The following is a 14,743-nucleotide window of genomic DNA, read 5'->3' as shown; positions in this document are numbered from 1 at the left end:
TAAGTTATCTTCAAATTTTCAAATGAGATGTACTGAATTTAGATTTCTTTGTATTTCTTTTTCACGTTGATAAGGTTATTTAAGTTTAATCTACTGTATTTTTTTTGCTTGTTTACCCAGGAAAAAAAGTTTTATAGAATTTCTATAAACTTTATGAACATATGGTCTATAGAAATTCTATAGAACTCTATAAAATTTCTATAGAATCTCTGTTAATTTCTATAGAAATTCCAATAGAACTTTTTTTTTACTTTTTATTTTATCGGAAATAAAGTTTTATAGCAACTTCAATAGAAATTAATAGACATTCTATAGAAATTTTATAGAATTCTATAAAATTTCTATAGACCATATGTTTCAAAAGTTTATAGAAATTCTATAGAACTTTTTTTCCTGGGTAGGGTTCAAGTTTTGTAAAGACTTGATACGTTAACCACAGAGCATCTCTAATTAGTGTCAGATGTGATACGATTTAGTTATCTTTCCATGCAGGGAAAGATTATTCGCCACATGGGTCTTCTATTTTACGTCTTCTCAGATTATCATTCACTATCGACCTCTCGTAAAAAACATATATACATATATAACATATAATTAATCGCTATTTGCATTAGCTAAAATTGCCTCTCTTTATCGGGCTTGCCTTACTCTTGATTCCATTCTCTATCTCTAGAAACCTCTTATTCGTTTCTTTATGAAAAACTGATGTCATATTTGGGCTGGCACTTCTAATGAGGTCTTTTCTCTTTTAGACAAGGTCTAAATGAGAAAACATATTATAGATGCACTTAAACCTGAAAATATGTTGTAGATGTAGTTGAACCTGCTCTATCTACTAAGCTTGAGCCACTGCCTAGTATTTTTTATAGTTGCATTTCTTCCTTTTTTCAAGCAATGGCATTATGGTTGCTACTCAAACAAGCTGTTATCTGACGTTTCATTAAACAAAAATTATTCTTGCCTGACTCTTCATTCAGAAAAGTTGAATATTTCAATTTGAAAAAGTTAAATGTATCAGTCCCTTCATGATTGATGCTTTGAAACTCTTCTTTACGTCTAAACTTTTTTTCCTTCTCATACAATCTACAGTTTTTTTCTTGTGTCATTTTCTTGCTCTTTAACAGTATTCTTTGTTTTCTGCTAAAACCCAATTTAAATAGTGATTGAATGCAGCCTTGTTTGCGGTAACACGTTGGTACTTTAAATTAAAAAAATATAAATTGTTGGTTCCCGATTCCAACTTGATTTATATTTAATATTGCTTGTACAGGGATTTTAAACTAAAACCTTTGGGTTTATAATCAAACACTCTAATAACTATATTTTATATGGTTAGTATATAAGGTTGGGCTAAATTTCTTTGACATTTATGTGGTATGGTACCTCTCAAAACAGCATTTTTTTAAATATCTGCTCTCACTGCTTATATGTAATCTATGTAATAAAATAACGCCAAATTTCAAAAATTTCCTTATAAAAATAACTTTTAGGCACAAGTTCTATAAACATTCGACAGGTCTTTAGTGTTATAAAAAAACGAAAAAAAAATTTCTTCAAAGGTTTGTCAATCTGGGTTTCAAAAGAAAAAAAAATAGATAAAAATTTCCAAAATATCTTTTTAAAATATAATATTTTTTAAATATTATATTTTAAAAAATAGTTATTTAAAAATACTATAAAAATTTAACGTTTTTATTTCATGTCAAAATACGATAGTTTTTATGCAAAAAAATTTTAATTAAAATATTAAATAGTAATAACTACCCAGCCAGCACAAAACCGTCTTTTTAGAGTCAAAAATGTTAACACCTTTTAGACGAAAAAAATTCAGATAACTATAAGACATCTAATTGTAATTATCTTTGAGACAACGAATAATAGCTGTCTCAAGTCGTCCAAAAGAAGACTACTATTAGATGTCTTATATTTATCTGAATTTAGACATCCAAAAAGTGTTGGCATTTTAGATGCGAAAAAAAATGTCTAAATAACGTGTTTGTTGCGGCTAGGTACTAGCTGTTCGGACCCGTAAAAGACATGGGTCTTGGTAAGTCTGTTCTACAATGACCATTTTTATATTTATTCCTTACTTCAATATTTTTTAATAAGCGGTAGAAAGACTTTACATATTGTCTACCTTTTAAAGTTATGAATAAAAATATAATTTATAACATAATTAACTTTGAAAAATTTTAACGCTGCGTAGTCGTTTCAGCTATAGCTATAGCTGAATATAATTTATAACATAATTAACTTTAAAAAATTTTAACGCTGCGGTAGTCGTTTCAGCTATAGCTATAGATGTTCACGCAACGATATCCAAATCGATATCCTCGGTTACTAATATCCGTACCGCTGATAAATGTATTTATCAGCGGTACGAATATTAGTAACCGAGGCTGGTATTTAAATAATGTTTAAAATACCCGCTTGAAATGTGTTGATTAATTACAATTACACTTGCGCATTAATGACAAAGTTTACCAAAGTAGAAGTATATGTAACTTTGCTATAATCAGCTGAAATTAAAATGTTAGGATTATTGGCGTTGGCTGTAACATCTTTTCTAAATTGTGGATGGTTTGCTCGATCAACAGCAATAATAGTTTCAGTAGAAATATTTGTATTGTTCCTTTGATCTAAATCAATTGAAGAGATTTGGTTGACCTGTAATAATCCAGGAAGACAATCTGCAGCTAATAGCAATAACTTCTTGACCTTTCGGAGTTTTGGATAGTAGGTTTGAAAACATGACTTTTTTTACTTTACTTTAATGACTATTATTTTCGAATGGTTACCAGATCGTTTCTATTTTGAGAACTTAACGACATGTTTTATATAAAACTCGAAGTTTTGTTTGAAAAAGAAATAAACATTTGATCATCTAAAAATGATCAAATGTTTACTTCTTTTTCGAAAATCATTTTAAAAAGCTGCTAAAATGCTGAATTATATTTTCGAAACAAAAAAACAAACATAAAAACTGTGGCGCGTGATGATACCGTCTTTCACAATATTTTGATAGGGTTCCCATTCGTTCCCTTTGTAACCTCCTTGCCTACGCTACTGCTTGCAATTCAATATACAATTAAAATTGATCTTAAATATAAAACTGTGAACTTCCTTGAGTTAACTATAATAAATAACACCAAAAGTAAATACGAGAATAAAGTTTACAGAACAGAAGCATTAAAAATATTTAAATTAAACCTCATGCAAATCAAGACCCTTAGATTGTAAACGCAATATTCAAAAGTTAGGTTCACAAGGCTTATTTTAAATACATTTACAAGATGAGATAAATTTAAATCTAGTTAAAAAAACTACTGATCATGAGAGACTTCAATCATCCAGACATTAAATGGACTCATCTTGGTGGTTTGTTTATACACAGAGGTAAACATGCTAGTCGTGAATTTGTTAACCTTATGAACAACAATTTCCTAGTGCAAGGTTTTGCCATGCTTACTTAAATCTAATTAAATTACACATTCCTATGTTCAAAGAACGAACAATGATCCAACCTAAATGGTTTACCAACGATTTGAGAAATTTGACTAAACTCAAATACAAGCTCTGGTTCAAAACGTTCAGCTCGGTTGATAATTCCAATGCTATTATCGAATTTAAACGAATCTCAAAAGAAGTTAAAGAACAAATAAAAATATCAGTAAGAAACTACAAAAAAGACCTCCTATCCAAATGCAAGTCTAATCCAGAACTTTTGTACTCATACTTAAATGCTCAAAATAAAACAAAATCTTTAAAAATAAGACATTCCGTTAATTATATTAAATAAACGTTTGTTTATTTAATATAATTAACGGAATGTCTTATTTTTAAATTAAACTTTTTTTTAACGGAATTTATCAAGGGGCTTGGCGATAAGGCACATTTGACTTCTTCTCGCTCCTCCTACCTATATATCTTGTTAGTAACTTAAGGAATGTATATATTTACACGGCAAAAGAAAAACAAAAAAAAACAGCAACAACACCTAAAAAGTTTAAACGAGGAAAAACATTACTAGTATGTAAAAGCCACCCACAATAAGTTTTGCTCAAAAGAAATAAAGTGGGAGAATGTTAAAAAATTAAAGTGGAATATAAAATTTGTTGAAAATTGCGTAAAGCTCTTGAAATTCAAAGATACCATTGTTGCCCTTTAAATGGCGGAATAAATCTAGATAAATGGTAAAAACTTAACTTTGGACTCTGCTTTTTACATTTTTGCTTAAAAATGAGAAAAGCCATTTAATTGCTGATATCAATTAATTTTAAACTGTTTTTAACTTTCAAAAAAAATTTTGTTCAGTTTTACGAGCTGAAGATGCTGGTAATCCAGCAAAAATTCTAATAATAAATTATTAGTTGTATTAAGAGAATTCGTATTGCTTCTACATAATTACAAAGCGATTCAATTACATTTTAAATAAAGATTGATTCAATTACCTTACTGAAAACCGTTTTCAATATGGCGCCATACTTGGTGTAACATCCACACTACCATATTGCAGTGATGTCATGTAGAAAATAAAAGTGTCGGAAGAAACCTCCCCCCACCACGTTCAAAGAAACCTCCCCCCACCACGGAGCGGCTGCAAAATTGAAGTGCCATAAAATGCTTCTTGAGGATGCAAACTGTTATGTTTCATCGGCTGTAAAACACGATCCATTATCGCTAATAATTTCGAAGGGTGCGCCAAATTTTCTAATTAGTCTTTGCAACCCTCGAATACACGCCAAAGCTGTACAATCAGGAACTATATCTGAATGTATAAAACGTGTACTAACACAAGAAGCTAAAAGTATCCAATGTAAGCAAATAAGAATATGAAAATAGTTTAATTTTAAAAATAAGAATAATTAATGAAAGTTTCTTAACTAGTAATAGTAATATAATTAAAAACCAACAAACAAAACAAACAAGTTATACAAAAATTTATGGTTTGTGAAATATAAATTTTAAGTAAAAAAAAAAGCAATTGTTATTCATAGCAAGTAAGTTGATATCAAAATTGGGAAAAAGGGAAAAAAGATTGCTTTCATTTAATTAAAGTTTACATCTATGACAAATAGTATCTAAAAAGCCAATATTTGTAGCTGCTAAAGCACGAATTAATTAATAAACGTGCAGCTCATCTTCAGTAAAAGATGTACTGTTTGCAGCCTGAGAAATAAAATACTTGTCAATTCTATTCTTAAATGCGTTAATTGACGGAACCTTTTTGCATGCTGACGACAAGTTATTCCAATCATTGACAATACGATTTGTAAAAAAATTGTGACGAGCATTATTATATGTGAATTCAGGCATTAGGACGTTGGAAGATGATCTGCGAATTGGTGGATTATGCCAATTAATGCTCTCAAAATCGTTTTCTAGCTTAAACTGTTGGATTAAGTCGCCACGTCTCCTGCGAATTTCCAAAGTAATAAAATTGAGCCGACGACACCTTTCAGCGTAAGGTAATCCTATTAAATCATGAGGTACTTTTGTTGCTTTGTGCTGAATTTTTTCGATTTCTTTGATGTCACCTTTTAAGTAAGGACACCATACCGGAATAGCGAATTCCAGGTGCGGCCTAACATACGTAGAGTATAATTTACTTCAAAGCTTCATATCTCTTGATCTAAATGTTTTTTGTAATAGGCCAAGTATCATATTCGCTTTAGGTGTTGCAACCTGTATGTGCTGATTCCATTTTAGATCACAAGATATGAAGATACCCAGGTCTCTCTCAATATCCGTTGCCTCAAGAGTAAGTGATGTGTTTCCATCATTCATTACATATTCATGATTACTATTTCTATAACCAAGGTGCATAACTTTACATTTTGGAACATTTAACTCCATCAGCCATTCCTTTGACTATTCTGTGACAATGTTTAAATCATTTTGGAGGATCAGGCGATCAGCATCGTGAAACTCAGGTCTTATTTCTTGTAACAGTTTAGTGTCGTCAGCATAGATTTTATAAACTGATTTTAACTTATTCATTAAGTCGTTTATATAAATGATAAATAATGTTGGACCAAGTACAGACCTTTGAGAAACTCCGCTTAGAACATCGGTTTAGTCGCTAGAGTGATCACCTAAAACAGTTTGCTGTTTTCTACTAATCAAAAATGACTCAATCCATTTTAGAACATTGCCATTAATCCCATATGCTTTCAATTTATGAAGTAGTCTACGGTGAGAAACTTTATCAAACGCTTTCGCGGAGTCCAAAAATGCAATATCGACAAAATTTCTTTTGCTTAACGCTTTCGTGAGGTAGTCGACACTATCCAATAAGTTAGACGTGCATCCTTTTTCGGACATAAATCCATGTTGATTATGTGAGATGCAGCTCATTTTTTCAAGATATTTAGTTATCTGTTCTCTGATAATCTTTTCCATTACTTTACATGGAGCTGATGTGATAGACACCGGTCTGTAATTAGCGACATCAAGACGACTTCCTTTTTCAAACAACGGTGTGACGTGTGACTGTTTCCAAGCTATAGGTGTTGAGCCTTTAGACCGTGCTTTATTGTAAAGTAAAGTAAGATGGTAAGTCATTTGAGCTGCGCATTCTTTAAGTACCTTTAGACTAATGTTATCAGCACCAATAAATTTATTCGGGTTCAAAAATTTGAAATAAGCTAGCGTCGCTTCAAAATTAATAATTATATCGCCTAAGTCTTCTTGATAACGCCTTCTCTCAAAAATAGGTAACTGACTACTTTTACTATCATCAACAAAAACTGATTTGAAGTGTTCGTTAAGTCTGTTTGCGATATGTATTCCCTCTGTTAAGGTTTCACCTTTTGCATTAGATATAGCACTAATAGATACATGAACATTCTGTTGCTCCTTAGCATAAGCGTACACTCTTTTAGAATTATTTTTATCTGATGCTAGTTGTGCTTCAAATACTCGAACACGACGTTTACATGCTTTCTGCACTTGGCTTCTTAGTTTCCTATATTCACGAATCAGTGTCGTTGATCGCCAGTTAGTCGCAGATAAGTAATTGCCCAGTTGTTTTTTTTGCTTTATTATAGTCAGTACCTCCTTATTCATCCACGGCGCATTACGGGTCGTATGGAATTTAACAGAATAAATTGTTTGCTGAGTTTATTATATTTATTGCAGAAAAGTTCAGAGCACTCATTAGTGTTTTTATTTTCAAATAATTGCTTCCAGTTAGTTTCCATAACCTTTTTACCAAAATTTATGTAGTCACCTATATTAAAGTCATATTTGTTGTTTGAGAAAGTAGTCTCATATTTAGAAAGGACGACATAATCCCAACTCAATATGCGATGACCTTGTGACGAATTACCTAACGGCAGAGAGCTAGATAAGTTGAATACTCTTGTTGATAAGTCTGTAATAATTAAATCCAAAATGTTTTTTGCTCTGCCATTAGATGCTTCGAATGTTGAGAAATCAACTAATTGTTCTAGGTTATGATTACCCAAAGTATCAAGAAAAAGACTTGCTGCGCTATTTTAACCACTTAGTAATTCAATCCTGCCATCATCGTGCCATTTGATATCCGGAAAGTTGAAATCACCTGCTAGTAACATACAACTATACGCTTTTTTATCAACAGCTTGCTTAGCCAATATAATTGTTTTATTTATATCATTTATATGCGATAAAGGTGGTCTATAGACACAACCAATAAGAACAATTTTGTTACCGATTTTAATTTTACACCATATTTGCTCGGAGTTGCTGTTGTTTAAGATCTCTCTTAGATGACGATCAGATACCTCATTCACGACTAGATCACTCTTGATGTAGATAGCAACACCTCCACCGTGACTAATTCGATTTTTCTTTACTAGTGAGTAGTTGTTCAATTGAGAAGCAGATAATTCAGTAAACCACGTCTCAGAAATAAAGATTAAATCATACATGTTTATGTCACAAAGTGCAGATAATTCGTTTATTTTATCCGGATTAAGGGAAGTTGCGTTAGTGTAAAAACATTTAAAAAATGTGTTTTCAGGGTTAGGTTTAGCAGATTTTATTTTTGTATTTAATGCATTTAAATAAACATTCGCAGGTAAACACTTTGATTCATTGTGTTTTTGCAATTCTGGCTGCTTGTGCATCTCTCCATTTGATGAAAGGATGCTTTATACGTCCAGTGATTTCAACTTCTGTGAGACATCAGTGCATCATAATTTATCGCTGCGGATGACTAATCTAAAGGGCTTGTCAAGTTTTTCAAGCTTGTCAAGGTCAGAATTAGCTGCTTTTCTTTCTGAGTTTAATTTATTGAATTCACTTTGTTCTGCTGCTGTACGGTCAGGGCGTATAAATATATCTTTAAAATTGCCCGATGCAAATTGTTTTGCCGATGCTATAACGTCTTTCCTGATAGATACCGAATTAACTTCAATCATTAGAAGAGCAGGTTTACCAGAATTAAAGTTCTTATTTTTTTTTGAAACGTTCAACTCTAACTAAATTGACTGATTTATTTAAGGATGCCATAACCTTTTTGAATTCCGCGGTGTCATCCTTAGTTATATCGCTTGGTTGAGTTTTTACAGATTCAGGTAGACCAAACACAACAATTCTCTTCTCTCTATTAGTCACGTCCCTATTATGCTTATTGAGTGCGCTCACTACAGCTACGTTTGCTAATGTACCAGGTTTGCTGACTTGTTCAACTAATTTAGATAGCAAAGGCTTTTGAAATAAATGTTGCAAGCAGTAAGCAACCTTTTAATTCTAATCGAGGTATTGTACATTTACTTAGCGAGGCTATTCTAAATTTTGAAGTAACAAGAGTGGAACACTGTTCGTTCTCATTAAAAATACATCTTAAATGTATACAACACCCAAAGGCTTTTAAACTAGCATCACTAAAACCATAAAGTTCTTATCGCGTGCGACTTGCACTCGATTTCAAAAAAAAATAACATCTAGGTAAACAAATCGACTGTACAGAACCTAAATCCTTATAAATATCTTGCCATACATTTAATAAATCTTTATTAATTTTACAATTCCATCCTATTTTAGATATACAAATTTGTGGAATTAAATTTTTAAACGCATAATTACTGGGTTTATTAGTTCCAAGGAATCGAAAAAACTTGCTGTAAAACTAAACACGTCTCTTTTTGTTGGAAAAGGAACGCAATCTTAAATAACTTTTTTTATTTTTTATTTTTTATTTTTTTATATTTTTTAGGTGCCCCAAGAAGTCCTAATGGTCTTGTCACAGAGCACCGCGGAAGTGCATTTAACCAGGTAGTTCACGCCTCCTTCCTTACCGTGACGGAAAATTTGTCCAGAGCTCGTTTCGAACCTGGATCTCCTGTTTACAAAGCAAGCGCTCTAACCATTGCACCACGTCCGCTTAAACTCAAATAACAAAAAATATATAAATCTAATTTCTTGTTCCATGTTAAACCGAACACTTTAGTAATATTTTGACTCGTTTCATTTATTAACTTATCTAACTCAACCGAATTAGATTCAAATTTTCGACCAAATTAGATTCAAATTTCGACCGAATTAGATTCAAATTAAAACCAGCTTCACCTAGCCGGGAACGACATTTTTCATAAAACTTAAAACATTCAATTACAGAATCAGAGCAAAAACTCGAATCGTCAACGTAAATAGAATTTAGTAATCGACTTACAAATATTGGATCAGAACTTAAGTAACACTCCGCATGTTTAATTAAAGTTGCTGAAAGAAGAAAAGGAGAAGAAGTGACTACAGATAAAACTCGACATAATCTATATGTTATTAATTTATGATCTTTTAAATTTTTTATATCTAAATTATTAACATTTTCATACCACAAAATCGTATAAAATTGCGATGTTTCTCAGATATTGAAATGCTCAAAAAGGCTTTTTCAATATCTGCAATAAATGCTATCTTATTTACACGAAAACGTATCAAAACTCCATATAGTAGAGTTGTTAAATAAGGACCTGAATGTAAACAATCATTTAGCGAGGGATCTGAGTTTGTCGCACTCGCATCAAATACCATGCGCATCTTAGTTGTAACTTTATCTTCTCTTATATCTGGTCTATGAGGTAAGTTATGAACAAGTCCGACCTTAGATTTATTACTTAAAGTTTGCTCTACCGTTCCATTTAATAATTTTTCTTTTATAATATCATTATATGAATCAAATAACTTTGCATCATTTAAAAACTTTTTCTCTAATGATTTGAATCTCTTTAAATATAAATTATAGCTATCGCATAACAAAGGATGATTCTCCTTAAAGGGTAGTACTACAGTATACTTATTATTTTCAAACTTAATGCTTTTGCGAAAATGTTCGACAACTAGATTGTCACTAATATTATCTTTGCTTTTATTCCAAATAGCTAAAAGCTTTTCTTTCAAAAACGTTTTACCATTATATAATTCTGCTTCGACTTTTAAAACATGCGAAGACAAAACAAAACAATCTGCTTTACTATTATTCTTAACCGTGATAGGACCACTGACTAAGTATCCTTAGATTTTATTGCAATTGGGCCTTCAAACCCTCTTATTATCTTATTTTCAATTATTGACCAATAGTAATAGGCACCTATTAAAATATTAACTTCTAAATATTCAATATCTCTATGATAATCTGCTAATTTTAAGTACTTAAGATGATTATAATTTTACACGCAGTTTCTATATACTGGCAATTTAACGTAGAACAAATTTCTTTTACAAAACATATAATTTCAATATCAACTCCGTCATTACCTTGAACATAAACTTTAACTCTATCTAAAATTTTATTTGTATTATTATTTCCGAAAATTTTGATATTAGTTTCTTTAAAATCTATTTTTTTTTAATTTAATTTTTTACATATTGAAGGCATAATGTAACCTTATTGGGAACAGTTATCAAAGAGAAGACAGCAATAGTTAAATCGGGACTTATTATTTTTGTCTTTTACCCAGGCTGTCTGGAGTAAAATACGTTGATTAATTTTAGAAGAAACATCAGCAACAGCTGTTAACTGTCCTGTTTTAGAGTTATTATCAAATTTATTATTCTCTTTAAAACTATCACAAATAGATATATGGGAAGGCTTGTCACACTTAAAACATCGAAAATTTGATCTACAATTTTTACTCGAGCAACTTTCGCGTAGGCAACGAAAGCAACATCTTTTTTTAATTAAAATATTTTTCCTAGCTAAAACATCAGTCACTAAGTTACAATAATGAGATTTATGATTTTTTAAACAATAAACAAATGTAATTAAATTTGTAGAAAAATTTTGATAACGGAAATTATTTTGCCTTAAATTCTGGTTAAACTTGTTACTAAACCGATTATCTGTCCCGTTAGCAAACATTTTCCTTAATTCGCTTATATTTCTAACATCCTTAATTTTTTCTAGTGATAACAATTTTTTCATATGAATTGAAATTAATAATTGCTTATTGGAAAATCTGTTTTTTAATATATTTAAAGCTACTGAATGGTTTTCATTAGATAATCCCGTAATTGCAGATAAAGCCAGACTAAATTTCTAAGATAAGTCATTTTGCAAACCACCAGCCATAAGATTGTTAGTCTGACTGAATTGACGGCCACCGTTCGTCCTCTACGTTTATTAGCAAGATTAGACATAATAAGATTAAGAAAAGAAATAAATAACTGTATATTATATATAAATGGTATATGGCTTTAAATACAACTATATGGCCTTTCAAATTGAGACCTCGATGAATGAATCAATAAAACCTCGTATCAACAAAATATCCAGTCAAATTGAACCCTCGTAGCAAAAATAATAATAAATATTAATATAACACAAGAAGTTTAATCTCAGAGCACCGCGGATGAGCATTTAATTTGAAGTTCGCGCCTCTTTCCTAACCGATGTCGCAAAACTTATCCAGAGGTGGGATTTGAACCACGGATCCTTTGTTTCTAAGGCAAGTGCCTTACCGCTGTGCCGCGGCTGCTCAGTGCGATTCTACTGCGCCATGGCTGCTATTTCACAAGCAAAAAGCTTTTAGAGGCTGAAGGATGAACTTAAATGCTTATTTATGTTGTATTATTTCATACTACTTTTATTTTTAATTAAACATTAGTACAATGTTTGTCGAAAATTAAAAAATAATTGCCAGCAATTTTTTGTGCTTCTGGAATAAACATTTTATCAAGGCATGAAAATTCATGTTGGTTTAATAGTTTGAGTTTTTCAGCCCTTTTCTTATTTCATATGGCTAAATTTATTATTACACAACTTATGAAACTTTACATGATGTTGAATAAAATTATCCATTAGAATATTTGAAGGGTGCAAAGGAAAAACAGAGAATGTCAATTTTTGAAAATATTGAGATTTTTTTATTAACATGTTGTGCAAATCATAAACTACCTTCATTCATGGTCTAATTTAGTGATAAGGAAAGGAAAAAATATAACGTACGGAAAGACTTTGAAAACTAAATTTGATTTATCTCAGTTTACGAAAAATTGACATCCCCTGTTCTTACCTTGCACCCTTCATTTGTTTCTACATTATCGAATAATTTGTAATTGGTGTATCGCCCAGTTTTTTAAATTTTTCTATTTTTATCATAAACATAGAAAAGTTTGAAATGCTGTGAGAGCAGGAACAAAAATTATATCGGAGGAGGGGGTGCAGTGCTGGGGACTTTTTTTATTTATTTTTTTTCAGTCATTTTTTCTAGAAAATAATAGCCCTGGGCCCCGATCTGCCACTGTGTGGGGAATGGGGGAGGGGTACTACTACTGGGTAAGTCAAATAGTAGTAGGTCACCAATTTTTGTCAAAGGAACTTACGCCGAAAGTACGGATAACAATTTAGGTCTTTTTTATCCTTTTTGTTTCTTTTATATCTTAAATGTAATTGTTTGCTTTTTTCTAAAAACTAACTTCAAAATATTTTGAAAAAAATATTGGGGCACCTGCTGACCCCCGGTTGCTACGGGCCTAATAGCTACATACCCTGGCCAATTTAAATTCAATTGCACAATTGAATGGAGCACAAGAAAATGCAAATAAATCTGCACTTAAACGCGTTTTAGCCATTTACTTACTATAACTGTAATATATAATTATATATTTTTAATTAAATGATATATAAGGTTTCATATAAAACTCATTTAAATTACATACAAAATAAGTCATAGAAAAAAATAATTCGCTTTTATTTCTTTCAAGTTTTATTAAACAACTGTCATGCCGTATTCTGAATTTTGAATGTACTCAAGATAATTTTGTAAGAAATAAAAGCGATCAAAATCATACACAAAATCTGCACAATCTGGAATTAATAGAACATTTATATTAAAAATAAAATATCCTTAACTTGTAATTAAGGAGTTATTCAATTTTGTATGAGTTTCAGGCTGATGAAGTTCTATGGGCTTAATTGTCTTATCAAAGTATTTTTTTTTATAAAGAAAAATATATATATAATTATTTTATATTTTAAATAAATAAAACACATAATTTTTTTTACATTCTCATTTTTCTTTGTAAATTGTAATTTATTTTGCACTCAATAACTTGTACCATTTTACCCGGTAGATTTACCTGTGTCTTAAAATAAATGTTTCAACCTTATCAATCATATCAACCTTGTCCACCAAGTTTTATGGTTTTACCTTAAATAGCGCAAAGCTTGTAACAATTGACTACATTTTTAACTAAACTAGTAGCGACACATCTTGAGTTACTTAATCTAATTTAAAGTTTTATTACTATGTATTGTAATATGAAAAATTATTAAAAACTAATAATTGTTTTTCAAAGTTACTTGTGAAAACTATACACTTTTTAATGTATTTTGTTTATATAAATATCGCTAAAAGTATTTGTTAATTCGCATTTAAATACAGTTAATTCCCAGTAAGTCAAACACCGGTTAAATCGAACTTTTCTTATCTCGAAATGTTTCATTTGGTCTGTTGAAATCGTCTAACCAATTACTTTTATAACTTATCCGCTTAAGTCGAACCTTGGATAACTCAAACTTTGTTAAATCGAACAATCTTTCGTCTCATTTCAGCAAATTTCTTCGGATAACTCAAACATTTTGAATCAAAGAGAATCAAAGATATTGACATAATTAAAAAAAAGCAAAAAAGAGGTCATTACATAAAAAGCATAAATAACTTTAGCCTAATGCTTTCTTTATTTTTTGTTGAATTTAGTTTTGATTAAAATAGATTATTTATTTTTTTATTTTTTTTACATTTATTTTGCCGTTTAACAATAAATAATCAACATATATATACCAGAAAGAAAAAATATGTCCGTAAAACAAAGAAGACAGTAAAATCTTGTCAACAAGCACCGTTTTTGTATATACAATAAAAAATATACTTTTCTTTTTTACAATGATCTTTATAAAATTAGTTAAACAGACAGGGGCTCAAAGAAGATGAAAATGACAATACGTCATCGCAATCTTTTCATAGAGCCCCTTTATACATTTTCAATGGAATATAAATATTAAATTAAAAACCCTAATGGGCATAAAACTGCTGCGCTAATCAGTATATCAAAAAAAGATAAATTAAATACTAAAATAATTAAAATTACTTGGTGATCCCTTTAAGCTCAAATAATTCTGAAATTTTAAAAATATCTTTTCTTATCAGAAACTTAAATGAACTTAATGACTTTGCCATACATTTATAATGCTGTGATAAAACCGTTAAAAAAGTTATTATTTTATAGTTTAATAAGTTTCTTAATAAAAAACATT

General features: G+C 30.3%; 2 protein-coding genes across 2 annotated transcripts; both read right to left on the bottom strand.

The window, feature by feature from the left end:
* Nucleotides 1-6,075: 6,075 nt before the first annotated feature.
* Nucleotides 6,076-7,068, bottom strand: LOC136089964 (uncharacterized). Its single transcript, XM_065816067.1, has one exon. It carries the CDS (start codon nt 7,066-7,068, stop codon nt 6,076-6,078), a length of 993 nt encoding a protein of 330 aa, XP_065672139.1.
* Nucleotides 7,069-9,469: 2,401 nt separating this feature from the next.
* On the bottom strand, nt 9,470-13,059 carry LOC136089963 (uncharacterized). The gene is made up of 5 exons (XM_065816066.1): nt 12,976-13,059; nt 10,966-11,086; nt 10,660-10,767; nt 9,822-10,418; nt 9,470-9,780 (listed from the first exon to the last, which is right to left on the bottom strand). The coding sequence occupies exons 1-5, from the start codon at nt 13,057-13,059 to the stop codon at nt 9,470-9,472; spliced, it is 1,221 nt and encodes a 406-aa protein (XP_065672138.1).
* Nucleotides 13,060-14,743: the final 1,684 nt, after the last annotated feature.

The sequence above is a fragment of the Hydra vulgaris genome, chromosome 13, assembly GCF_038396675.1.
Source record: "Hydra vulgaris chromosome 13, alternate assembly HydraT2T_AEP".
In the NCBI taxonomy this organism is placed as follows: domain Eukaryota; kingdom Metazoa; phylum Cnidaria; class Hydrozoa; order Anthoathecata; family Hydridae; genus Hydra; species Hydra vulgaris.
This window is presented reverse-complemented; position numbering and strand designations above follow the sequence as displayed.

Excerpts from the sequence above, each read along its gene's own strand:
- LOC136089964 (XM_065816067.1), bottom strand. The coding sequence starts at position 7,068 with ATGAATAAGGAGGTACTGACTATAATAAAGCAAAAAAAACAACTGGGC.
- LOC136089963 (XM_065816066.1), bottom strand. The coding sequence starts at position 13,059 with ATGGCTAAAACGCGTTTAAGTGCAGATTTATTTGCATTTTCTTGTGCT. Across the intron at positions 10,768-10,965 it reads TTCTTCTAAAATTAATCAAC|ATAGAGTTAAAGTTTATGTT; the intron begins GTATTTTACTCC and ends ATAAAATTTTAG. Across the intron at positions 9,781-9,821 it reads CAATTTTATACGATTTTGTG|ATCATAAATTAATAACATAT; the intron begins GTATGAAAATGT and ends AAAATTTAAAAG.